The sequence below is a fragment of the Etheostoma spectabile genome, chromosome 18 (assembly GCF_008692095.1).
Source record: "Etheostoma spectabile isolate EspeVRDwgs_2016 chromosome 18, UIUC_Espe_1.0, whole genome shotgun sequence".
NCBI lineage: Eukaryota > Metazoa > Chordata > Actinopteri > Perciformes > Percidae > Etheostoma > Etheostoma spectabile.
The window spans coordinates 13,387,669-13,415,200 of record NC_045750.1 but is presented as its reverse complement, the minus strand read 5'-3'; the positions used below and the strand labels follow the sequence as shown (position 1 = coordinate 13,415,200).

Below are 27,532 nucleotides of genomic sequence, written 5' to 3'. Positions count from 1 at the left end.
CTCCTATCATCTTCTTCAGCACTCACTTCACACACATTTGTTGTAATACCAACAAATATTTACTGCTTAAGAGCAACAAAAACAAAGTCAGGAGTTTAAACTGGCCACATTACCGTAATGTCAAAAGGACATCTGCACTAACATTGGTTACTTTAGTTTTAACAGTTTCAAAAATATTTTTTAAGATTATTTTTGGGGCTTTTCTCTTTATTTGATAGGGACAGTGGATAGACAGGAAAGGGGTAAAGAAAGAGGGGGTGACACGCAGCAAAGGGCCGCAGGTCGGATTCAAACCTGGACCGCTGCCAAGGACTTAGCCTACAGTGGGGCGCACGCTCTTACTGGGTGAGCTAGAGTCCGCTCCCCAGTTTCAAATGTTTAATGGATCTATTAAATGCATATGAGTGAAATTTAATTGAATCTGGAATTTGTACTGTGTTGAGCAAATGTGACCAATTGATAAATCCCATTCTTGTCATATTGTATCAGTAGCTCTATAAAAGTTTAACATTCAACACTTAAATTAAAAAGCAATAATGTATCTGCAGTTCTTTGTCATGAAAAGACCCACTCGCACGCTGAGGACGAGCTCTTCAAGACGCTGTTCGCTGGTTACAACAAGTGGTCGAGACCCGTGCCGAACATCTCTGACGTGGTCATTGTCAAGTTCGGACTGTCCATAGCACAGCTTATTGATGTGGTGAGTCATCACGCAGGTTTGTCCAATTCATATAGTACATTAATAATAACATTAATACAGTTTATATTTAAACACATTTTTACTTGTGACATGGAAGCTGCTGCTTTTAATGTGAAACAAGATTTCACAATGGGATCATTTCTGTCAATAATGTGTCCTCAGAGCTTTAATTAGTATGATTTTTCTTCCCTAACCATAACAAACGTTAAGGCATAGCCACTCATTAAAATGTACTCAGTCAGTTTACACCTTATGTGTTTTTTTAAACAGTATGTTTTGGCATTTTAATATACATTAGCAAAAACAAATTCAGAGAAACTAGATTAGTGTATGCACCGTCTCCACAGAACAACTTACCACAGTAACACTTCCATCAAGTTATTGAAGTAAAGTTGCTGCAGGCTATATTTGGGTCTGCTTTGACAAACCTCCAAGAACCGCTCTCTCATATTCCTCTGGCCTGAGTTGACAGCCTTAACTCAGTCTGTCTCTCAGTCTGTCTCTGTCTCTCTCTCCTTCTGTCTGTCTGCTAGGATGAGAAGAACCAAATGATGACAACCAATGTGTGGCTTAAACAGGTCAGAAAAATGTGGGTCTGTGTTAATTTATTGTTAAGATTTATTTTTTTCCCTCAGGAGTTGTGGTGATATATGGTAAGGATATGAACATGTTCTTCCACTGTGCATGTTTGACAAAGTTCATGAGGAATGGAATGACTTATTTGACAATTAAGGATCATAGCCCCCCAAAACATGTTGTTTATCTCCCAGGAGTGGAATGACTACAAACTTCGCTGGAAACCATCTGACTATGATAATGTAACGTCCATCAGAGTGCCGTCAGAGCTCATATGGGTACCAGACATCGTCCTCTACAACAAGTAAGTGTGATGTGAGACTAACATAACAGTACAAAAAAAAAGAACCTTAGTATTAGGCCAGAAATTAAATTAAATTATTCAACTATTCTCTTGATTAACTGATTTGTTTAGTCTATAAATACATCAAATATAATGGCAAATCTCCCAGAGTTGAAGAGAACCTTTTCAAATTGCTTGTTTGTTTCCAACCAACAGTTCATAATCCAGAGTTTCCCATCATTAAGGACAAAGAAAACCATTAAATATTTATCATCTGAGAGGTTCATCTGAGAAACCTTATGTTGCTCTAAATGATAAATTGATTATTCAGATTGACAAATCTATTCAGCTCTTCATAACGTAGGCATGTTATTTTATTGGTGCTCAGGTAAAGCCAGCTATGTCTTTCTACTGCACTGTAGCACTGTGGCATCTTTTCATAACATGCCACAGTGGATGCGTGTAGCAGAGTTGCACACAAACTTAAAAAAAGAGTAACATCTACCCTTATACAATGATAAATTGGTTCAGATTGCTGCCTCTTTACTTGATGGTGAATAGTATAAAAACGGCGCCATCTAGTGATAATAAAACATTCTGCTCCTTTCTATACCTTCACATAAGAGTTTTAATTAAAATTATGACATAACTTAATAACAGTTCCACCTGTCTCAAATTGTATGTTGTCAAACAATTCTAATAACTGCATTTGTATTGTGCATCTCTGTAAATGTATGTTGACACAGTTTATTTAATTGAAAATAAAGACAACCTTCATGCGTGTGAAATAGATTTTAGGAAACCTCTCCCTTCTCCTAAATCCACCTCATGGAGATTAAACCGAGAGTTGATGATGGAGTTCTACTGCATCGAGCCAGTGTAATCACAATCTGTGAGTGAAATTAAAAAAGATGTGAAACTGATGAAAGGATAACAGCTCATTATTACATTTTCAGGAGGAGCTATTGTCACCACTAAAGCGATGAATGGAGGGAGGTTACTGGAGTAGATTATTATTGGATAATGCTTTTTTACTGCACAGTTGCTCAAGTTAGAAAAGGATTTTCTCAGCACAAGGGGTAGTAGAAGCAGGATATAATTGTTTTCTGCTATTTTAGCCTTTTGATATTTACAACTGATGTTGCGTACTGTATGTCCCGATCACTCATATGACCACTTCTTCTGTTCCAGCGCTGACGGTGAGTTTGCTGTGACCCATATGACAAAAGCTCACCTATTCCACAATGGGAAAGTCCGCTGGGTCCCTCCTGCCATTTACAAGAGCTCCTGCAGCATCGATGTCACCTTCTTCCCCTTTGATCAACAGAACTGTAAAATGAAATTTGGCTCCTGGACGTACGACAAGGCCAAGATCGACCTGGAGCGAACTGAAAACGTGGACCTAAACAACTACTGGGAGAGCGGCGAGTGGGCCATCATCAACGCGGTGGGGACATACAACACAAAGAAATATGACTGCTGCCATGAGATCTACCCAGACATCACCTATTTTTTCATCATTCGAAGGCTTCCCTTGTTTTACACCATCAACCTCATAATCCCCTGTTTGTTGATCTCTTGCCTCACTGTTCTGGTTTTCTATCTACCCTCAGACTGTGGCGAGAAGATCACCCTGTGCATCTCTGTGCTGCTGTCCCTCACTGTTTTCCTTCTCCTCATCACTGAGATCATACCGTCCACATCCCTCGTCATCCCACTCATTGGCGAGTACCTCCTCTTCACCATGATTTTCGTCACCCTCTCCATCGTCATCACCGTCTTTGTGCTGAACGTGCACCATCGCTCTCCAAGCACTCACAAGATGCCCCGCTGGGTCCACTCCGTGTTCATGGACCTGATCCCACGCTGGCTGTTCATGCGACGGCCCGCGCCAGATGGCCGGCGTCGCAGGCTCATGCTGCTGCAGCAGGAAGCAGCGGTGGAGCGGCAGCATGGCCGGATTGCCGGGTACAAATCTGGCAAGTGCCTCAGCACCTCGGTGAACTGGTTAAGAGATGGGACCACGGCAGAAGATCCTCTGAGAAGCTCCTTTGAGGATTTAGAGCTGGGAACACTGACGTCATATTTCTCCTTCCGCCCTCCTTCGCCCAGACCGCCAGGGTCGACTCCCCCACCACAACCGAAAAACCCACAGAACAGCCAGAACCGACAGGAGGGGGCTGCAGTGACCAACAGACATTTAACAGGGGCCCGAGTCAATCCCACTCAGAGGCCAACTAAAATTGATAAACCAGTATCAGACTCAACAATTCTGCTGTCACCAAATGTTTTACGTGCTCTGGAAGGGGTGCACTACATTGCAGACCATCTGAGGGCAGAGGATGCAGATTTCAGCGTGAGTATCAATGAAATGCTACATCTACTATTATCAAGATGGCACTTTAAAGGCACTTGCTATTTGTATCACTGTTAGCCTGTAAGACAGCCTCACAGTATATGGATAATACGCTACGCTAATGTGAATATACTGTAGGCCAAAAATATACTTTATCATAGCAGTAGAACAAATGTCAGTCATAATGTGAAGTCTTGTTGTAATTTTTTTGCTCCTGAAGTGCAGAGCATACTCTGCAGTTTACCAACACTAAAAGCACATGCCCCTGTACTGTTGTTGTACACTTACATCAGGATGGGAAAAACTTTAACTTTAACATACTGAAATAACATACCTAAATTGAGAGAGCCTAACTAAAAGAAAAGTATGGTCCGAGTTATTGCTTAACTCAAGGTGCACAGGGGTGGGCTGAATGCTAGGTGGGCTCAGGGTCTTATTTAAACCAAAGGTCAAATCATAAACAAACAAAGCAAACGGAAAAACACTAACTACAGACATAACTGATAATTATTTTCATTTGAGATTCATCTGAAGAATAATTTTCTTATTCTTTAGTTGAATCAAATCTAAAATCAACAGTGTGATAACAATGTGAAAGGAGTCACTTTTGGCGATTAAAAACTACAGAGAATTGCTAACAAACTACAGACGTAACAGTTTCATCAACTTTTTATGTTTGTATTTCTTATTTTCTCATTGTCCATTTCTGTTGTTCTTAACTCTACACAGGTGAAAGAGGATTGGAAGTATGTTGCCATGGTGATTGACCGCATCTTCCTGTGGATGTTCATTATTGTGTGCCTGCTTGGGACCATTGGCCTCTTCCTACCCCCTTGGCTAGCCGGCATGATCTAGCTCTTGTGAGGTGTGAAAAATCCATAACCACCACTAGTTAGTGAAGTCCGACATTCAACATTTAGCTAAACTCTACTTCAGGACTCTGAATATGACATGTTTGTGTAATGTTGCAGCGTTAATGGCCTCATGAGGCTATGTTACTCTTTGCACACCACCAAAAGTTAATTTTAGAGCTAATTTTTGATTCCAATGAAAGTAGTGTGGATATTTTGGCTCAGCCTCAGGTGAACGTCCCCTGCCTGTAATGTGTCAGGTTTGACCTGAATGCTAACATTAGCATGTTAACCCAGAGTTGGAAATTGTTCCATGCTAATCCTGAGCACAGTGCAAGATTAGGCATGTTGGTATTCCAATGTTGGTATTTTAACGTGCCAATGTTTAGTATATTGTCTCTTTAGCATGTTAGTTATCGTAACACGTTAGTTATTTAGCATGGCACCAGCATCAGTGTTGGGAAAGGTGTTACAGTAACGTTATCACTTCTGTTGTTTGAGGAATTACAATTTTATATTCAGTAACCTAATTACATTTACTAGTAACGCTGGGATCAGTTACGCCATGGGTCTAGCTGTTAATGGCCGGTAGCTAAATGGCTGCAATGGCTGGATTGGCTGCTTCACAGAGTGTGCGAGTGTGGCAGCTTTAGAGTCTGGGAACAAGAAATGTAACTAACTTACTGCTAGTGTTTGGTTACCAGTAAAGTAATGTGACTTTTTTTCTTTTCTTCAATTCCCAATAAGAAATCCCTTTCATTACATTTTCCTTGTAACTTTCCCGCGTTGGTCAGCAGGTCTACGCATACAGTTGATGCTGACAGGAGTTCACTCAGTATTATTAGAGGAATCCAGTTATGATCGGAAATGTCAAATGGAAACTTGGTGTTTTTTGTTGAGAATAGTAAAGGTATAACCAAAGTCATTATGAATCATGATCTGGGGAATCTTAATGAACCATGTCATTTAGCTGATGCTTTTATCCAAAGCAACTTACAATTGCTATTTTTTTATTTATATATATATATATATATATATATATATATATATATATACTGTATATGTCCGAGGTTACACGCCTCTGGAGCAACTATAGGTTAAGTGTCTTGCTCAGGGACACATTGGTTGATGTAGCGCAGTGGGAATTGAATATCTCCCACACCAAAGGCCTGTGTCATATCCACTGCGCCATCACCACCCATGAATGCTCATACTATGTAATAAATACCATCATGAAACCTCTAAAACCCGTCTATAAAGCATTTATTGAGTGGTGTGAAAATAAGAAGAGCAGCAACAAGTCATTTATGCAGTCATTTGCAGAATATCTGGATTTAAATATTCAACAGCAACAATGAATATGGACATATAGTAGTATACATTATATTTATTTTTATATCACTTGATCTACGTGCTAGAATTTCACATTTTATAATGGACATAATACAAAAATCTTTTAAGACTACTTGACACATATGCAACAATCCCTTATACATACTATTGTAGTCTTCATCTAATAATTTCAATATAATGTATCAGAGTCAAACTAGAGCTATATATATGTATATATATATATATATATATATATATATATATAGATATCTACTGTATTTTTTAATTGGCATTTTACTCATGTTGACAGGTTTGAACAAGTAAATTATTTAATTTTTTTAATTTGCATTGTTTTTCTTTTTCTCTGCAATTGTTATTCAAAGGTACATTTTATATTTACAAGGATCATTTCTGAGCAGATATTTAAGTCAATGACTCACCAATCACAAATCAGAAGTTTACAGTTTAAATGTAGTAGAAGTTTCTCTAAAATGACAGCATAGTAAATTTGATGCCAATAGCATCATATTTAAACTTGAAGATTTTTTTTTGCCTTCATTGGGCAAAAATTTCATTATCTTTTAGCATATTACAAAAACCTGCAGAGAATATTTTTGCTATTTAAAGAGGACAGACTTCTTTAAAAGAGAGTCAATGAAATTAAACAGTCAATATTGGTGAAGCATTTCAGAGATGGAGAGAAAATGCAACAGTTTAGCCTTCTGCTAACCGTTGCTAAAGGTATTTGGTAGAAGTTTCTGTCTAGCGCCTCTAATCACAATATGTTATCTCAAAGGGCTTTAAGGGCCACAAGTTTGCAACCGTATAACGGTACTGGGATCAGGATCAGATTGGGATGATTGAAATGAATGACCAGTACTTGTAAAGGTTACTGTATTAAGTGTGTGTATGCCCGCGCTCGTCTGGTGGGAGGGGCTTAGGACTGAGAGCCTGTATTTTCATATTCTGATGTTTCTTTTCCTTTTTAAGAAAAATGCCTACCCCGGTTTTAAAACACAAACGGGTATAATATATTTTAAGCCGTTTGATCAAAACAAAAATGCGTAAGTGTGCAAATATTAATGACTGACGGACAGATGTGAATCGTTAGCTTGATGTGTAAACTGAATAAGAGGGCTTATAGTCCACTAGAGGACCACTGGCTTGGCTAAATTGGCCCTAACTCTGGCTTGGTCCACAGCATCCAACATGTTCTTACTGTCCATAGCCAGAGTGTGTGCTGCAGCCAGCATCTGTTTCTGACACTCCTCCTTCAACGAGGTGATGGAATTCTGTTGGGCCATCCGCATTTTGTTGATCAGCTCGGCCATGTCATGGTTCAGCAGCTTCTGGGTGCCCTCAATCTGTGGGGACGGTAAGCAAACGTAATGCACAGGCACTGACGGTTTTCATTGAAGACATTTTGGAATGTCAAAGTAGGAAAAACACAGGTGTAAATAATAAAATGAATGATGGCTGAATTACATTTAGCTGCTTCAGTGTCAGTGTCCTGGTATTGTGCATGCGGACTCACTGTCCCACTGCCATGACTTACTGGGACATTTAAATTCAACCAAGCCATCGTTTGTTATTAGTAATACACTTTTTCTACTATAACATGTCTCCTGTGAAAAGGCGTATAAACGCACCTGTACAATATTGTTTAATCAAAATAAATGAACACTACAGTAATTTTTAAGTTTTTAACGTCAACTGTTTCACTCTTTTTCATGTACGGCACATATGGTCCTCTAGATACTTTTTGTTGAGCCACTGTGGGGATCAGCTGGTCTTGTTTTAAATAAGCAAGAAATGCCTCTATTTTATAAATATGGCTTTGTAGAACTGATCTAATATGCAAGCTTTGGATTTTGGGTGTACTCAGCCAGAATAGTAAACATGTAATGGTCATTTCTCTGTACATCTTTGTGTTTGAAGAAAAGTTCTGTAACACTCTGTTTCAGTGACAGACAGGAACCAAAAATCAATAAAGAAAGCGTCAGGAGAGGAGAAAACACAGCCAATAGGCTGCAGACAATTTACTATACCTCAGTCCTGACAGACTTGTGTAAGGTGGGCAGTATGTCATCCACACTGCGAATCAGCTCTCGTAAAGCCATTCCAACAGACTGAGGGCAGAGATTAATGCAGATAATAAATCAGCTGTATGACTCAAAAGCTTTGTTTTCCATTACAATTCACACACCTTCAATTTGCCTCTAAAGCAGAAGAAAAATGTAAAAATGAAGTAAAATACAGATTGTTGTCTCTGTGTACCTTGACAATGGTGATATATTTTTCTGGTGGTGAATCAGTGATGTCATTCTTGAGTTGGACAACAACTTTGACCAGTTCCATGACATATTGGTACACTTTGTCGTCAGAGCGGTCCAGCTCAGCTGTGGGTGCAGGCTAAGTAAGAGGGAATAATGCGTTTTAATAATTAAAATACTCATCCTCATTAATTTACACAAAAGATCACTGGACACTATTTTAAATGCATGTTGGCATCAATTCACTTTCAATTGAAAGGTAATTTTACTTTCTGACTTAATGAGTTAATTGTAAATTGTCTATGTAAAAATCAAAGCTAATACAACTAAATGGTCTTTTCAGTGGGATAAACAAATATTACATTTAAAAAAAATGAATCAATATTTTATTGATTCATTTATTGATAATTTAAGACAAGTCATCCAAGGTTCAAGAGAAAATCACAGATCACATAAAATAATCATTCTACTCTAATTCAAAAAGATTGATTACTCTATTCCATAAAAATGCCTTAACCTGATTTCTAAAAGCCTCACTGGTATTTACAATTTTGAAGGAAAGCGGCAGATTATTCCTCAATGTATAGAAAAAAAGCACTTCTAGCTGCATTGTTGACTCAGTGCACTTTAAAAAACCAGACACTGGCCCTAGTATTTTAATTATGATGTGTATGAACCATTTTTATATGAGAGGGTAAACATTTGGGAGCACAGTCATTCATGACATACATATGATTCAACTTTAACTGCTCAACTCTAACATGTACTGGCAGCAGTCCTACCCTTTTAAAAGCATCTCTACCAATATGAGTGCAGGGGGATGCAATAACAGGTAGTGGATAACATTATTTTGCATCACTTGCAGTCTGTTATTACGTTTAACTGATAATCCAAAGTACCAGACAGAACATGCATAATCAAAATTACATCAATGAATCAGTGAAACAACCAGTAATTTCTTGATAGAAAAATCTAGATGCCTTGTCCCGCGACACAGGAATTTCAGTTTACCGGCATACTTGGATAATATTTTGTCAGCAATTGATTTACAGGTTAATGACTGCTCTCATGTTAACACCAGGTATGTGGCACTTTTCTGAGACACTATGTCAGTGCCATTACATGGACCTTAAGTGCATTTGTTCTAGACAACTTCCTTTTTGTTCCAAATGGACTCTGTTTAACCCAGATCTATTGAAAGCCTGTTGTCTATGAGCCACTTGCTAACACTATTTAATTCATCACCTAGAGACTTCTCAATCTCACTGATATATCTCCCAGAGACCAGTAATGCAGAGTCATCCGCATATAAAAGCAGCTTACATTTCACTGCAGATGGCATGTCATTGATATAAACTTAAAATAAAAGGGGGCCAAGGATTGAACCCTGGGGCACCCCACAAGTAATATCCTGAGAATCTGATACGGTCCATTTAACATCACAAACTTGAGTTTTTCCAGTGAGGTAAGAGATGAACCATTTCACAGCAGTATTTCTATAGCCTATACTGTGTAGCTTTTATAGTAGTATTGTGTGGTTTATAGCATCAAAGACTTTTTGTAAATCAAATATAATTACCTGTGCTGTGAGCCGTGGTGGCTTTTCTGGAGGTGCTGCAATGCAAAAAGAGTAACAATATGAAAGAAAGAAAGACGGGTTTAGAGAGTGATGATAGTTTTCAGAATGATTCAAAATTCAAGGAACTTTATTAATTTCTTAAGCGCACTTACCATTCTGTGTGTCAGCTTCAGGGGACTAAAATGAATTGGAAAAGTATGAATTTTATGAGCATTAGAAAATAAAACAATGTTGTCTATACTTGTAAATAGCAGGACTACTTGCAGATCAGTTCCCTCAGTTTAAATCTCACTTATCATTTTTAGTGTTTCTGTTCTACTTTCACTAAAGCGTACCTCCAGTAATTCAGTTGTCAGTTTCCTACAATTCCAATAATGCTTCTCTTAATGTTCATACAATATGAAACACTGTATGAACTACTGCAAGTAGATTTTGGTAATATATGACCAGAGTGAACATTGTACTGCATATTGTTGTAATACATTTCAGTGCATTATATCTTATGTTCCTGATCACTGAATAAACACAAAAATGTCCTTTTTTGAATTCCTTCTTAGCATGTTGGAAATTAAATGTGTATTTTCTGTTTTTAGTTTTTTTATGATCACAATATGTCACCATTGCACTTTAATTGCTTTGATTTCCAATTTAAATAACCACGCTTACTTTACTGCTGCTACAGAAGTTTTAAGTAGCTGAAAACAGTTTTCCAACTCCATTATAACTGAAATACACTACACAAACTACTACATGTTGTGTGGCATCGTGCTGGGCTCCTACATCGGCAAAAGCTGTTCAGTTAACATTATGTAAAGTAGATTCTTCTTCTAATGTGACTGAAAATACAGTTTGTGTTGGCAATCACCTACCGCTGGGCTGGCAGTGTCTTCTGGTCCCATGGGGTCCTGGAAAAGAACAGGCAAGTCTATTTTATAGAATATAGACATGGACCCCTATCTGGAACTGTTATCAGGGGAACATTAAATGTATAACTAGTGGGTTGTTGAGAGTATATGAGTGGGTTGGTATTGTTTAACGATATCTCATTCAACTAAGCCTCCGGGGCATCATTAAATTGAGCTGGGGGGGACACAATGAATCACAGAGAGGGGGCTGACGAGTTAATAATGCTGTTTCCCACCAGGAGTCTCTCCTCCTCTTTCAGCCACTTTTTATCTTCCATCATGTCTTCTTTCTGCTGGCGCAGAGTGTTCTGCATGTGCTGTCTCTCCCTCTGCCACAGGCCTGTGGCATTCTCCCTGCTGTTCGGTTCCACTCGGAAGATCTCACCCTCCTAAAAATCGGTTGAAGTGTAACAGAAGAATAACTTCTTAATGCATTCATTTTTAACTCCAGACTTTGAAACAATTTTAACCAGTGACTTCCAATGTAAGGAAAGTGAGTAACACACACAGACTAGATTTAACGTTTAGACAAAGTGCTGAGTCTTTCTTACCGCCATGCTTCGAGGTCGAGGGAAGAAGGCTGGCAATGTGAGACTGCTCATGGAGTCGGCGGGGGACTGGTAATCACATGGGCTGGCCAGGTCAGGTGAGCTGGCACACAAAGCCTCGTTCAGCTGCACAGATACACACACACACATTACTTACATGAATATATTTTTTAAGTAAAGCCGGCTATCTTGGAGAACAGGTTAGAAGGTAGTTGGGTACGCTACTGTACCTGATTGTGTAGACCAATACTGAGCGTGTTCCCAAAGCGTCCAGGTTTTATTCTTGAAGGCTGCAGTAAAAATTCAAAAGCTTCATTAAAATATACACCAAATTAAAACATAAAATTTATATAACGTGATGTTGTGTAACATGTAACAGACTGAATTTGACCCGTACCTTGGGAGGAGGCTCGTTGATGTTGAACTTGGTGTCAAATAGTTTTGTGGTGCGTGCTCTGTCCCTCTCTCTCTCCGCTTCTTGCTCCTTCTCCATCTTGTGGACATCACTGGCAGATTTTAGACAAGTTATATCATGTCTCAGTAAAAAAGAGGTCTAAATATACCTAAATGGCTGTTATTGCAGGTAACTCTATACTGCACCAAATCATTTAAGTGCATCGTTGATCTACCATCTTAATTGTTTATAATTTAAAAACTGACCAGCGATCAATTGCTCAAACTCCTTCTATACTGAATTTTCTGTGGGGGGGAGTTGAATTGATACATTAAATCAAGACACTTGTTGCATCTTTGCAGAGGCTAAAATGAAACAGTAACCTTTGACATTGTTCTTCATGAGTCAACAGAAATTGCCAATTGAGAGTCACAAACCACTGACTCATGAGAAAAGGTGTAGAAGTAATAATCATTAGAGAAAGGTCATCACCATAAATCCCACCTTAATTTAAGGGTATTTTTCATATTCACTCATTAGAGCTTTTTATTGAATAAATTGTATATCAAATAGAGAATTACCTGATCTTGACCACCAACTCTGTGAAGTTGGGTCTCTCTCTGGGGTCGTAGGACCAGCAGCGCGTCATGAGTGAATAGAGGGCAGGAGGGCAGTTGTCCGGCTTGGGCAGCCTGATTCCCTGCTCCAGTTGGTTGATCACGTCTCGGTTCTCAAGCCAGAAAAACGGCTGCTGTCCAACACTCATAATCTCCCACATACATACAGCTATTGAGAAGAGAAACAAAGAAATGCTTAGACGTAAGGTTAGAACCTACCATGCTTTATATGCCCATTGCAATAATACTGGTTTGTGTCACGGCCCCAAACCCAAGGTGCTGGCTCTTTTTCATTTGTCGTTAATAGATAGATTAATAGATCAATAATAGATAGTTTGGTTATGTTCCAGAAAATGTTCAGCTTTAGGGGAGGATATAAGCCAGTATTATTGCGGTGGGCATATGACTAATGGGGAGCATTAAGGTTCTTATGCCTTGTTTGCTTTGTCTCTATCTCTTAGGCAAAAAACAAGGGTGTCTAAATCAATCATTAAAAGGTCAGAGTATGCCAATGTTTTGTTTTTTGAAGTAAATTCACATGAAGATCTAAGATGTTTACTGTGATCCATTTGATCGTAATGAGGCTATTGGTATGACTTTTTTGCAGATCACAGGTAATAACAGATGATACTGTGACTTGATTATTGAATCAGTAGATCCTATACACGCTCTATACAAATGTTTATAAAAATGGTTTCTAACCCATCATCTCTGACTGCCTTAAAAGTAGATAATAATGTGTGCCTATAGTACTGGATATAATATTAATTGAAGTAATTTTGTCATAAAAATCATCCGGTGCTTTTTTGGGGTGAAGATAAACCAGCCACCTGCCTTTTGCCATGTGTGAGTGAGTGTGTTTTCCTGTCTTAATCACCAAACCTGCTGGTGTACTGTATTTTAGTGTATCACAAGCTCACCAAACATCCAGACATCACTGGCTGTGGTGAAACGCCTGAAGTTGATGGATTCCGGGGCCATCCACTTGATTGGCAAGCGAGTAACAGATGCTACAAAGAAATAGGGTAAGTTGGTATTTTGTGGTCAACATCTGTCCTTTTTGGACAGGGACAAAAAGATATGCATTTGCAACTATATTATGTTATGTTGGGTTTTAAGTCAGGGATATGTGTGTGTGTGTGTGTGTGTGTGTGTGTGTGTGTGTGTGTGTGTGTGTGTGTGTGTGTGTGTGTGTGTGTGTGTGTGTGTGTGTGTGTGTATGCATTACATTTTATACAATTAGATGACCAATCAGATCAGCTTTATTCTCCTTATTGCCTCTCTTTACCTTTGTAGTATTCTTCATCCTCAATGTATCTCGAGAGACCAAAGTCTCCGAGCTTCACACAGTCTGGACTGGCTACTAACACATTACGAACCGCAATGTCTCTGTGACAAATCACGAATAAGACAGAAAGAAACATATATGTATTCACAGATGGAGATGTTAAATATATACATAATACAAGGAGAGTTTCTGAAATGGCCATAAGTGCTTTCTGATTGACCTGAATTTCCCTCTTGATTACTGCAGAGCTGCCATGATTGCAGCAAAAAAAGAATACAAAAAGGAATCTTTGCATTTTCCACAGAGGCAGAAAGTGATTTCCTTTGTCTTTGTTTTTCTTAACAGGAGATAAAATTCAAATGTTAGTCTTTTTTTTTTTGCTGTACCTATCAATAGGACTGTCACCTTGCCCTTCTCCTCACTGCCCTGTGAATTAACACTGCAGTAAATCACATCTCAAATTAGTCAAATTATGTCAAGAACATCCTGTAACTCAGCCTGATTGGCTCAGAATATTACAGGTTGTGCCTCTTCTCTCATGACAGTAACAAAAGACCTAATTTATCATACGAGGAAATTAAGAGAGTGTCAGCACAAACAAACTGTGCGAACATTAACATATCATACAAAATCAGTATGGTTTAGCTGGTCACGGTGCCTCAGTAGAGCTATCAAAGTGACAACTTTGTCTGCATCCCACACAAACTGTTTTATTACACCCTAAACCTGTTTTTTTAGCCATAAAGTTTTAGGGGACCCGATATGGCTCCATCATCCATACAGAAGATTGTCAGTTGATCGGAGAAATTGATTGTAAATCATGGTTATTATTTTTCAGCCAGGATAAGAAATGGAAATGTACATACTGTATGTTATGTTAGCCATTCTTCCTGTGATGAAAACATCACAGACAAAATACATGTATCTCCACTTCCTGGAATACAATACAAAAAATAAAGGAGCCTCTCACCTGTGCACCATGTTGACCCCTTCAAGGTAGACAAGAGCTTTGCAGATCTGCAGGCTGAACAGCACCAGAGTCAGATTTGTCAGCTTGTTCTGATTCTGCGTTAGGTAGTTCCCGAGCTGCAACGTCACATTTAAGTAAGACAGGAATCACTTATTATTCATCTGCACTGATTTTCTTTTGCTGAGATGCATAAATCAAGCTGAAACACAATGACTCATGACAGAACAGTACGATTAGATTAAAACTGAAATCACTGAATTAAGATTGGCACTAACCTCTCCATACTGATAAAGCTCCATGACGATCCACACAGGGTCGTCCTCTATGATTCCAATCAGTTTGACAATGTTCTGATGATTGAGGTTCTTCATAATTACTGGCAAGCACACAATGTCCCCATAGTTATTGTCACAGTTATTGTTAGGACATTTGCTTCATTATATTCTACACATTTTTCTAATTACCTGCTTCACTCATGAACTTCTCCATCACATCAGGTGAACAGTCTTTGCAGGTCTTCACTGCCACGTTAATCCTCTCGCCACTCTGTTAAATCAACCACGGAAAAAGACACCGTGATGCACTGAACATCTGAATGGAAACTAGTGACAGCATTTACAGCGGAACGAAAATTTATATGCAACTATTTTGACAATTTCTCAATAAATGTATACATTTTTTAAACATAAACCTAACATTCTTTGGTTACAGCTTCTCAATTGTGATGATTTTCTGCTTTGACTGGTCTCATGTGGCAGTAAACTGGTATATTTAGCGTTTGGGACTGTTGGTAAGACAAAACTTGTAATCTGAAGATTTTCATTTAGGCTTGAGATCATTCTGAAAATAAGTTTTAACAGCAACAGATGGAGATAAAATTACAGCTCTACTACACATGTAATGCAAGTCAATACCATCTTGTATTCTATAGCTACATTTTTATGCAACAATTGTCACTGCTGGTAACATAAATATTGTATTAATTTATATTTCTCCAACAAGCTTCCCACAATTATAGTCTGTAGTCAGTTTATAGATAGCTGTATCCTTTTTTGCGGTTAGTATTGATATACTTCAACTAGGGGGATGCACTTACACCCTTTTTGTAAACTCCATCGTAGACTTCCCCGAAAAAGCCCTCACCAAGGATTCGGCCAAGAACAATGTCACTTCGGTTGATCCCATACTTAATAACTACAGAAAAAGATTTAAATTTACAATAGTTCAAAAGTGTGTTCCACAGCTATTATTCTGCAAAAGACATGGATAAAAACTTTCCACAAACCTGATTTGGGCCTTTCATCGAGAATCTCACAATAGATATCTGACCCTGAATATACAAAATTAAGATGAATTTGCTTTTACTTTATAAGATAATGACATAAAGGTTGGGCTTTAAAGATTCTGTGTATAGCATTATACATGGATGTTATGTGAAACTATGAAAACAGTCAGCTCACCCATGCTGCGTCTGACCGAGCTGGTGTCTCTGCTGCTCCACGGAAAAGACAATGAGAGAAAGCCCTGCTTATAAATGTTCAATTTATGGCTCCTCAAAGCGCTGACAGAATGATTCAATAAAACAGCCTTTCTCATTTATAATTTAAACTTTTCATTATATCCCACAACCAAAGAATATTATACCAGCTTGGACTCTGAGGCTGACGGAGCACAAATCATTGAGAGTTTTAAAAACAGCCACTCACTCTGTAGGAATCTCAGGTAGTGAACTCCGTGCATTGGCATCTAGGATAGAAATTAGATATGATAATTCCAGTCTGTCACATGCTTCATCTGTAGAAGCAGCATGTGTATTGTAAGCTTTAACCATGGTAATGTTGCAACAGAGGAAGTGGCTGAGTGGTACACACCTCTATTTGGTCGGTAGATGACAGTATCATCTGTGTTTGTTTCCAAGCGGCAGTAGCCGTCAATAAGGTCCATCATGTTCTCTGCCATTGGGACTGTGGCCACATTGATTGATAGACGCTATCAGGAAGAAGAAAAAAGGCCACATTGTAAACACATGTACCGGCTCACATTTCCTGGCCAGACGCTCTCTATTGTAAATGTATGGTCTTAGTTAAGGATTCTTAACACTGTACAAAGTAATATCTACCTAGTTATCCAATATTACTTTGTACAGTGTCCTGTCCAGTACCTGGTAGATAGTGTCGTGATAACTTACTTGTCTGGCCCCCTCTATGTTGAGGTCTATGAGAGCCTTGCCGCCGCTCTGAGATAAGCATTGTATTTTCTTGATCTGTTTGAAGTCGGCTAGAAAAACAGGCTGAGGCACATAAAAGAGGAATGCAATAAATGTAATTATGATGAGACTGATTACATTTGTTAGATCTATAATGATGTAGCATCCACTGATGGCAAGGGAACAGAAAAGATCCGGAAAGAAGTTGATAAATTAAAATTTCAGAATAAAAAAAGGCAGTGATATTTATAAGCATATAGGATTACTACAAAGGAATAGTTATATTGTACTGAAATAGATGAACATTTTGGGAAATGTGCTTATTTGCTTTCTTGCCAAGAGTTAGATGAGAAGATTTATTCTGCTTTTATGACATGAGAGTGGTATCAATCTTCTCTCTCTAACTCTCAGCAAGGAAGTGAGCACATTTAAGCACATTTCCCAAAATGGTCAACTATATATTTAACACAAATCCTGAAACTAGGCTAGATAGATAAGCTATATAAAATATATTGTGTATATACATAGCTTATCTATTCAGAATATATATATATATATATATGATGATGATGAAGAAAGGTCATAGCCCTCTCTAGTAATACCTCAATCTTAACCATGCTTACCGCTGAATTCTTCTGTGTGCGTTGGCGAATCCCCCTCCCACCAATGACCAGCTCCACTGCAAGACTCCAACCTTGCTGTTGGCAAGTGAGCATGAGAAAATGTTTGTAATATTAATGTAAACAAGAGCAGATTTGGATTTGGAGCTCCTGATGTTTAGAACCATGACTACCATAGGATTAAGGGGGCTACTCACCACTAGTTCACATGGGAAAACCTCTTCATCATAGTTGATGAAGTCTTTGAGGGTCTCAAAAAACTTGATAATGCAGTCGTCCTCCTTGAGTGTTGCATACTGTTGAAATGTTTGCTGGATCAACTTCCGTAGCGGCCTTGGCTGGATCACAAGCAGGGGCATTCAAAATATTACTTTTATGTACATTCTGATGGTCTGATTGACCGCCCAGTAGTAAATATGGGAAATAAATGTGACAGTCATTAAGAAAAGAATGGTTAGCGTAGTTTACCTTCATGCTGTTAATCAGCTGTTTAGGAAAGAAGAGGTCCAGGCCCACGTCTTTTCTTCAATTATAAAAGGAACATTCAGAAAAATAGTAGGAATTAAAATAAAATGTATATAGCTAGCTATTATAACATAATTTTCTAAATGTTATCTTTTAATTAACTACAAAAATGGTAGTCAAGCTGCTACAAGGATTTAGGGCTTTTAAAAGGGTAACGCAATGCTCGCCATCGACCCCTACAGAGTAATGAGTGACGGTATGTCACTAGAGTACATGATTAATGGAAAATTAAAACTTACTCTAGCAGCTCAAAGTTGGACTTCTTCTCGAGACCTTTTGCATTCATGTCTTTGTAGAACCTCCTATAAAAAGAAAACATCTCAGCTTTTACAACCAAATGTTCTTAATCCTAAACAAAAAGTCACTTTATGACCTACTCTTCTACATCTATAATAAACCCATGAAACGTACCAGAGGATATTCTGTATAACACACGGAAAACCTGCCATTATACAGTACATCAAGTTACCTTGCACTTAAATCTAATTTAATTAAGACTGACCCAAAAGAACGAGAGGACTGCAGTGACTCACCTTATCTCCAAACAGCCGAGCTGCAGCGCCATCCCATCACTCACCTTAGAGGCATGATACTGCATGTATTCACTACGCACCTGTCATAAAAGGAAACACAAACCCAGAATACTACAGTTATACTGGACTATTTTATGTGGGGACAAAATAAAGATTCATATAGATTTAAATTTATTTGCCCATTTCGGCTTACGGACAGTTTTTATATTGACAATATTGGCCAACAGCACAGATTTAATGTACTGTACATAATTATTATTCAGCTTCTCTGCAGAAGCTAATTATTTCCAGCGGGCAGGTAGCAAACATTTTGTGGCCCTGTCATACAGTACTGAAGGTTTTACATTATTGTAGAATAGGGCTGCACAATTAACTGCAAGTTTATCGAAATCGCAATATGGTCTAGTGTGATATCCAAATTGTAGGGGGGCGCAATATTTGTTAAAGGCAAATATGTGTCAAACCATTCTGAATGTAGTATTGTGGTCCTGCAGAGATGTACCGGCCTACAAATGGTATCTTACAGACGTAAGAAAAAACTTTTTGGTTCCAGATCCTTGCAAAAATCACACTGCAATCATTTAAAAAAAAATGTTTTATATTTTTCAATGAAAATGAGAATCATAATACAATAAAATGATCATTCCCACCAATATCGTGAATCATATCGCAATCGCAATATCAGTCAAGATAATCACGACTAGGTATTGTCCTTGGATAGTGCAGCCCTAATGTAGAGTTGTTCCAAACTAAAGGAGTGCCACCTAAATTTTAATTCAACTTGATCAACACAAAACCAGCCAGGGAAACAGACTGACAGCTGCTCTTAATATGTGGTGTGAAAACAACACCTTTTATTACCAAATATTCATTGGCTAAACAAGGAATCCTATACCAGCCAAACAACTTAACAATATAATACAGTACAGCTTGTTACCTGTTGGTAAAAATACACTAACGTAGATCTGTCATTTTTGAATTTTTCCACGAAATTGACAGGAATGTATCTGACACGTAGGTCGTACCTGCATTCGGAGAGAAAACAGAACACACCGTGCAAGTTTATCAAACGCCGTACTCTCACTCACTACAAGATCCAATCAGACACAAACGTCCTTGCAATCTATCAGTACCTCCACTCAGCCTCAACATGATGGCTCTCGTAGCGCTGCTCCACCTCGCTGACAGTCAGATCTGGATGCAGCCAGTGAAGTTCGTCTGACTTCAGGTGCTTCAGCAGGAGGCCGTAGCATCCTGTGTGTTCAATGTTCGGCCCCAATCGACCACTGATCAGAATCGAACGAATGATAGCCTAAAGGAGACAAAATGAGCAATCTTTGATTTTTTTATTTATTGATTTTTTTTAACATATCATGCACTTTTATTGACCCTTTATTCATTTATATTTTACTGCATTTTGTGGACGATACTTACATGTAAGGGCAAACAAATTAGCTGTAAAAGAAATCACTGAAAGAAGCACTGAAACTTTTGAAAATGCTTCCTCTCATAATTTCTGTTGCTGATGAAGGATTGATTGCCTTTCTTGCATGATAAGGAGGCTAAATAAAACAGATGGCTGGCTCAAATACAAAATGCCACCTTCAATCGTGACAGTTCAATTTGTAATCAAAACTACTATATCAGATAAACAAGATTACTCTCTTAATCACAGTCTTCTGACATATTACTTCCCCTCCACAGATTTTGTTTAGATTTCTCTTACCCTAATTTGCCAAGAGCTGTCGCATTTAACTAGCTTGAAGTTCTTGCCCAAGGTGTTGTTGGTGCAGAAGCACACTTTGAGGATCTTGGTAGGCCCACCATCCCCTGTAAAGTGCGATTCGGGGGTGGACTCTATGCTGCTTTGGCTTGGAGTCGGCACCTTCCAGGATAGGGTGTCACCGGACATCACCTCATACATTCTCAAGGCTGGGTGAGCACCATCATATCCACATCATCCTTTCAACAGACAAATGGACAAATATTCATTAAGATTTTAAAATGAGTAGTAAAACGGGTCCTAAACTGGTTGCAATCTTCAATTCTGAAGATGACAAATTAGAAAAGAGGAAGAGGAAAGCCTGTTTTATATAATAAGGTGCTGTTTTTTTTATGATTGTGGTCCAGGTAATCCAAAGATTTAACTGTAATGACAATGTGTCTTTAACACAAAAGTACACACTGTTCTGTGACTTGCTTATCATAGTACTAGAGTCATACTACGCTTAACATTCATGATCTTGTGCCATGCAGTTTCTGTGACTCATTATTTGATTCAGAGAACCACTGATTGCATTCCTTCCTAACCATTACTGCAAGTGAGGACCTGTAAGATTTAGGAAGTCAAATTGTGACAGTGTGGAGAAATCAATGAGGAAAGCTCCTTGAAATTCGTTCTTCTCACAGAATGCAAACATAACTTACATTTCATCACATTTGCAGTGTTGAAGGGTAAACTACCTGGGTGACAGGGACAACACACTGAACCAACACCTAAATCTGTCTGATACCAAACAACAGTGATGACTAAGTAACTTGTGGAGTAGCTTCTTTGATGTGGGCTGTTATGCAACTTGTGTTTATTTGTCCTACATGTAAGAATCTTAGGTGGAAAAAACTCCTAATTTAGCAGAGAATAAGCTCTTCTGTCCTTTTTAAAAGGAATCATTAAACATTTGGGAATACTCTTACACACTTTTTTGTCAAGAGTAAGATGAGAAGATTGATGCCACTTTCATTTAGAGAGTCAGAGCCACAAGATGGTTAGCTTAGCTTAGCATATAGACTCAAAACAGTAGGAACAGCTAGCCTGGCTCTGTCTGAGGGTAAAAATATCTACCCACCAGCACCTCTAAATATCACTATTTAACACGTATCTTTTTTGTTTAAAAAAAAGGGGCTTTACACAATATTTAGAACACAAATATAGCAGTTAACAACTATTACCTATGTCAAGATATAGTGGAGTATTGGCGTCCTGAGCACAGAATAAAGTCCCACTCCCTCTGTGTGTGTTGTAATCAAAGCTTCTTTGTTCTTTGTTTTGATAGCTGGTCCGGCCGTGTGTGCATCTTAGTGCATGTGAGTGCCTTGTGGGTTGGTATCTGACGCCCAGGACCGTGACAAAGCGTCAGTAATTGACAAGTTGGGGAACAGTCTGTGAGAGCCATGTGGAGACAATCACCAGCCACTTTTTTACCCCGCATATCGAGAACAACCCCTTTAATACGTACAGAAAAAATAACATAAAATGACAATTTGTGCAATTTTAAAGGGGGTTTTCTACAAGAGTATTTCTAGGCTTAGTGCAGCGCAGGGGGGTAATAGGTGGATTTTGCCACTTTGGGACAGAGCCAGGCTAGCTGTTAGCCATGCTAACCAGCTGCTAGCTCCAGCTACTCATTATCTATAAAGAAATGAGAGTGATATTGATCTTCTTATCAAACTCTTGTGTATAAGAATATATCCCAAAATCTAAGTCTAACCACTCCTTTAAGACATGAATGCCTCATATAAAATTCATCCCAGCAACAGATCCTGCTCCAACCCCTTAGCTTTAAACAAACATGGTGACGGTTACTGAAGGTCATAAAAACTTTAGCAAACAGCCACAATCACAACCACCTGCAACTGCACGCACCAAACAGTCAACCAATATCTTTTCACTGAGTGAAAGAGTTGAAAGCCTGTACATACTTTGTTTGAACTTTCAGGTTATCTAATGGAGGACAGAAACCAACTGATGTATTAAATAAAACTAACTAGGAAAACACTATTTCACCTTAAGCACCCAAACATGACTCCTTACATTAATAGTCTGCCCTGTCAATCAAATTATTTACACAGAGTAAATACTTAAATCTTAGCTGTGAGGAAGACATGGCAGCCAGTTACCCACCTCTAACGAGTGTCAGAAAAGAGTCATACTGTGTTTTCTCATAAATGAAGTTCCATGTTGTTAGTCTGCTGCGAGGGAGCTGAGCTGTGTTAGTTTCTCTCAGGGCTTTCTGCTGCCGCTGTTGGACATGGTTGTGTTTTGTTAGCCTGAGGCCATGAATTCCCCTGCAGGGCCGTGCGGTCTGTTTGTGTGTAAGTATGTGTGTGTGTGTGTGTGTGTACAGTAAAAAAAGAGAAAAGGGGAAAGAGAGAGAGGAGATGAGTGTGCAGCATGGCTGGCATGTTGCATCATCACCTGGGTGTGGGAGGCCGGACGAGAGGGTATTGAGGAAGCGGAGGGTTTTAAGTATGTGGGGCTGTGGTGGATACAAATACACTCCTTGGCTCACATGTAACAAACAATGAGTCAACAAATGCTCAGAAAGAATTGCAAAATATGATGTGCCAAGATATTTGTCAGCTATGTAAAAAAAAATGTAATCAAAGAAAGAAATCTGGAAGAAATGAAGAAAAGTTTAGTCAGAATGATGAATGACACAATCATAGCACTGGTTGTGGTGAAGCTTTGTTGTCTATGTTACTGGCGAACACTTAAAAACTTAAACCCAGAACTATGGGAACAAAGAAAGACTGTGTAGTATCTAATGAATTGTGACTTGAATCAGGTTCTGTTCAAATTAAACACTGTTGATGAGCCAATACAAAGGGTTAGTGATTTCCATTTGAGTGAAAAAGATAGAGTAAACTTTGACAAAGGATGTTTATGTGAAAAAGTGATGAGTGGATGAAGATGTTACCCAGCATGTGATGTTATTCAAAAATGTGACCTTTACTATGGCCACGTAACAAACTTGTATATGACTTGGCATGTGACCTAAACATGTCCTTTATAAAGTGCCTCTAAGATGTTAAAAGGCAGAGTATGGACATCCGGAGGAGACGCTCTCCAAGCTTCTGCAGAGCTTGTATATTGATGCTGAATCTTTGATTTAATACATTTTATAATCAGGAAACAGTGTCAAGCAGATTCCTTTTCAAACACATCATCCAGCATTGCTGTTCAGACACCACAACAGTTAAAAGTTTACATTCACATGTATATCATAAATTTCTTGGTTTGTTGTTACTTTCACATTATTTACTACTGGATTTATTACAGATTTCACACGGATAAACTAAAATAATTTGACACGATTAAATCTGGCCAATGGGTTACATCTGCCTCTTAGACTTTGCTTTAAGTAGGAGTAAGCTGATTGATAATTGTGTCTTATTGCTCAGATTCAACCAGTAACTGTTTTTACTCCTAAATCTGCTCTTTTATTAGGTGCAATTATTAGAAGTTTGGTAAATACAGCTCATGGTACGGTCTTGAAAAGTTGCCATCAAATGCCCAGTCAGACTCACGGTCTCGATGACCTGTTCTTTTATCAGATATTTATGGATTTAAATCATATATACCAATTGTATACTATATTTTGTAAGTTCTTGTATAGCCGCTTGTATTTGGCTTATATGGCTGAATATTTAAAAAAAAAAAAAATGTTTGTATTTGTCAAAGTAAGGTATTGAGCGAGGCATGTTTATCGTATTGTGCCAAAACTCATATTGCATTATAGCGAAAGGAGGAGGAGCAAAAATGATCCCAGGCCCAGTGCTCTGCTGGTTTTTAATGTGGGCATTTGATTTGATTTCATAATTCATCAGTTTGTAAAAGAATTATACAATATATTCATTAATGAATTTAGTTTTCTCCTCTTTTCACTTCTTTTTTCTTTGTTAATTTGCTTTCTATGTTTCTTGCATTCTTTTTTATTAATGTAATATGATGATGTGTTGACTTGCCAAGGGACTACAGATGAAAATGAGCTGGCACTTTTGCATTTTGAGTGTAAACAAAAAGCTCAATTGATGTGCATTTAATAAATAAAACAATTAATAATTAATAATAATAATAATAAATGATTGAGTGAGTGATTCAAATCATGTGAAATGTGAAAATTTATTTCAGTTCCAATGTTATGGTTTATTAACGCAGACACTGTAGCACACACCTGTACTGTGCTTTAAAGATTTATTTTCTACTAAAACTGTTTTGTGCTGGTCAGGGAGTACTTGGCTAAAAACTTATTTCAATGAAAAGGTTTGAGAACCACTAATCTAAACAATAAAAGCTGCTCTTTTTTTTTTTTAATTAAAATCACTCACGGCCGTGAAGTCTTTTCTTCTGTGTTTTTTTTTAACAACTCTTTAGTCTTGTTATTTAGTGAACAAAAACGTTGTTATTGACTCTCTTAAACACTGTCATGCTGGCAAAATCTCCCTCGGGATCAGTTGTTATGGTAACAACTATTCCCGAGGGAGATTTTTATCACAAACTGAAAGCAAGGTGGAGTAAACTAACTCTTCCAACACTCAGACACAACACATGCTGCTGCAGGAATATATTATTTAGTACCCAAACATGTGTCCAGATTAGGAGTTATCCCTGCTGCCAGTCTTCCCTCTCTGGACTCCAGTGTTTTGTTCGAAACGTCCAGTATCTAGGAGGAGAAAGACAGGGACTGATTCAGGGTGACAGATTGTGACAAATGAGACTGAAATTCCACAGCAGCTAGCGGAGCAGCTACAAACTTCAACATGGTTGCTCTTGAGAGAGAGGAGACCAATAAATTCTTTTGGGCAATGTATCAACGGATATTAGCTTCCTGCTGATAAATCAGTATTGTGTAGGCCAGAGATCTTCAACAGGGGGTCAGGGACCCCTAGGAGGTCCTCACAGTCACTGCAGTGGGGCCTCCAAATTATTGTTAATTTTTGAAGAAAAAAATTCAAATTGAAATGTCTTAACATGAAGCCAACATATTATTAGCAAATACAAATCCCCACTGATGATAGGATTACTGGCCTAAGAAGTAAGGTAGTCACTAAGATACATCCACAGATACAGTAAGATACAGTATATCCTAAGGATTTACTTATCCACATGTAACATGTAACATTAAATGAGGATTTATAATATCCTGTCCTAACAATTTCAATAGCTTAATATTCTTTGCACTAAAAAGGTATGTAAAGGCTTTATGCCACCCTACAAGTTAGTGTAGGCCCAGGTTAATATGAAACTTAACTTTATACAATATTAGAAGTAAGGGGTGCCTGCTCCTTCTCCCTTTCAATTACGGGCTCCGTGGTTTGTAAACGGCTAGGGCCGCAACTATTATTCCAACTATAGTGGATCAAAAGAAAAAATACTATTTTCCTATTGAAAATGATAAATTGATTGTTTAAGTTTTTTTCTTTTAAAGCCAAATATTACAAACATTCTGTAGTTTTGTAGTGAGGGTTTTGGGGAAAGTGTGATGGACATTTCTCACTATTTTCTGATATTTTAAAGACAATTAAACAAGAAAATAATCAAACCTGGTTTGAGGAAAATTAGAGACAGTGTCACCATTACCTGTACATAGTTTGTCAACAATGCCAAGTTGACTTTTCAAATGGCCTGCTCAGTGTGTATATTGTTCACAACAATTGTTTAGGTGGTGTTTATTAACACATCATGGGAAGCTATATAGTTATAGGACTTTTTAAATATCTCAAAAATCCAGTATGTGGGTCAGGTTTCAGGTTCAATCTTCGACTGTCTCTCTGCTGTCTCTCTAACTGCACAGTGGTGCAATGCAGACACACTGCTTTTGCCAGAATGTGTCATGACATGCAGTCGTGAATGCATCATCCATTCCATCAAGTGTCCTCAGAAGGTGTTTGTGTGCATGAGAGTAAAACTGTCAGCATAAAACTCTCAGAAATCTCAGTACACCCATCCACGCTACAGTAGGCTACCTATCCAACTGAAGTGGCCTTTAATCAGACTGTATTTTCTTTAAAGGTAATTTTTGATATTAAAAAAATCTGATGCTTACAACTTGTGTTTCAATTAGAAATCTGGGCATTGTTGACAAATCCCTGAATCCCTGAAAAACAGTGTTCCTCATAAAAATGAGTTAGTAAGTGATTAGGTGAGTGAGTCTAGCTCTTTTCCTATTAGGTGATCGTAACACAGGCAGGCATTGAGCCAGGCCTAGCTCTGTAACAGTGTTGTGCTGCGAGGGTCTGCATGCTGCACCGTCGTGACCCCAGGCAACAACTGGAATGTGGCTGGCTGCTTCTTCACCTGCACAGACTTGCTTCGATAAAGAACAAAGTTCTCTCCCTCTGGGAGATAATGGCAGCTACAGTAGCCTATGCTACTTCACATTGTGCCATTATAATCAATATCATTACCTCGAAGAAAATGCAATAATTCAAGCTTCAAAGCTAAGTTTTACATTTAGCTTGGCCCCACCAAAATGTTATTTTTAAAGAGGAACATAACATGTTGTTTACCAGTTAAACAAAAAAATCTACTTTTCAGCTCATGTAATGGTTTAAAAGTGTCTTACCGGATTCTGATTTAATTCCTCCCAGTAAAAGCTTATCAGAAAGTGTAACTCCTTACGGAGAGTCCGGCCTAGAAGTTCTTCAGTTCTCTCACACTGTTATCGAGCAGGAGGTGGCAGGTGGCCACTCCCTCACCTATATGAAACTTTGCTGGAAGGTGGGTCAAAGGGGGTAAGCCTCTCCTCTCTAAGCGTAGCTTCTATGGCGCCATTTTGATGCTACGAAGCCATCACCCGCCGTTAGCGTCCCATTGACTGCCATTTATTTTTGACGTCACTTTGACAGTGAATAACTTTACATTTGAGGCGTTTAAAGACTCTATTTGTGCATTGTTTATTTCTAAAGCAACACGACAATGTATAAAAGGCTCCATTACCTTGCATCTCACGTTATGGCTCCGTAGCAGACGTTTCTGTAAAAATAAGCTAACGATTGTGTTATAACCAAGCGACTTGCTGTCGCATAGTCGACAAATCACCATATTGCCAGGAGAAGTTCGCAGACAGTTTCGACTTACATTAGCTTTTTAGGTTTAATTACTAATGTTAACAAGCGTTTTAGTTAGCAATAGTTAGCTGTGCCTATGTTATTTCCTTATATATACCTACGCTCTCCGTCTCTGCTGATTGGGAA

General features: G+C 38.4%; 2 protein-coding genes across 4 annotated transcripts in view; one reads left to right on the top strand and one right to left on the bottom strand.

The window, feature by feature from the left end:
• Positions 1-5,536, top strand: part of chrna2b (cholinergic receptor, nicotinic, alpha 2b (neuronal)) — a 10,133-nt gene extending 4,597 nt beyond the window's left edge. The window contains exons 2-6 of the mRNA XM_032542911.1: positions 549-700; positions 1,234-1,278; positions 1,471-1,580; positions 2,751-3,915; positions 4,645-5,536. Of these exons, the coding sequence (XP_032398802.1) occupies positions 549-700; positions 1,234-1,278; positions 1,471-1,580; positions 2,751-3,915; positions 4,645-4,770 (1,598 nt within the window). The 3' untranslated portion in view covers positions 4,771-5,536. The remainder of the gene's footprint in view (positions 1-548; positions 701-1,233; positions 1,279-1,470; positions 1,581-2,750; positions 3,916-4,644) is intronic.
• An 846-nt stretch (positions 5,537-6,382) lies between these two features.
• ptk2bb (protein tyrosine kinase 2 beta, b) lies at positions 6,383-27,157 on the bottom strand. Of its 3 annotated transcripts, XM_032542908.1 has the most exons (32): positions 26,902-27,157; positions 24,915-24,999; positions 20,283-20,518; positions 19,690-19,868; positions 19,494-19,581; positions 18,557-18,636; positions 18,263-18,325; positions 17,967-18,021; positions 17,696-17,836; positions 17,502-17,576; positions 16,861-16,962; positions 16,544-16,661; positions 16,379-16,418; positions 16,133-16,164; positions 15,958-16,002; positions 15,769-15,866; positions 15,137-15,218; positions 14,948-15,048; positions 14,673-14,788; positions 13,703-13,803; positions 13,335-13,424; positions 12,379-12,583; positions 11,801-11,909; positions 11,634-11,693; positions 11,407-11,529; positions 11,092-11,244; positions 10,820-10,855; positions 10,103-10,127; positions 9,951-9,985; positions 8,376-8,510; positions 8,147-8,227; positions 6,383-7,462 (listed from the first exon to the last, which is right to left on the bottom strand). In XM_032542908.1, the coding sequence occupies exons 3-32, from the start codon at positions 20,478-20,480 to the stop codon at positions 7,247-7,249; spliced, it is 2,982 nt and encodes a 993-aa protein (XP_032398799.1). In that variant the 5' UTR covers positions 20,481-20,518; positions 24,915-24,999; positions 26,902-27,157; the 3' UTR covers positions 6,383-7,246. The 3 variants fall into 3 exon arrangements, with proteins under 3 accessions (XP_032398799.1, XP_032398800.1, XP_032398801.1); XM_032542909.1 differs by lacking the exon at positions 24,915-24,999 and having other exon boundaries at positions 7,247-7,462; positions 26,902-27,055; XM_032542910.1 differs by lacking the exons at positions 24,915-24,999; positions 26,902-27,157 and adding an exon at positions 22,458-22,626 and having other exon boundaries at positions 7,247-7,462.
• Positions 27,158-27,532: the final 375 nt, after the last annotated feature.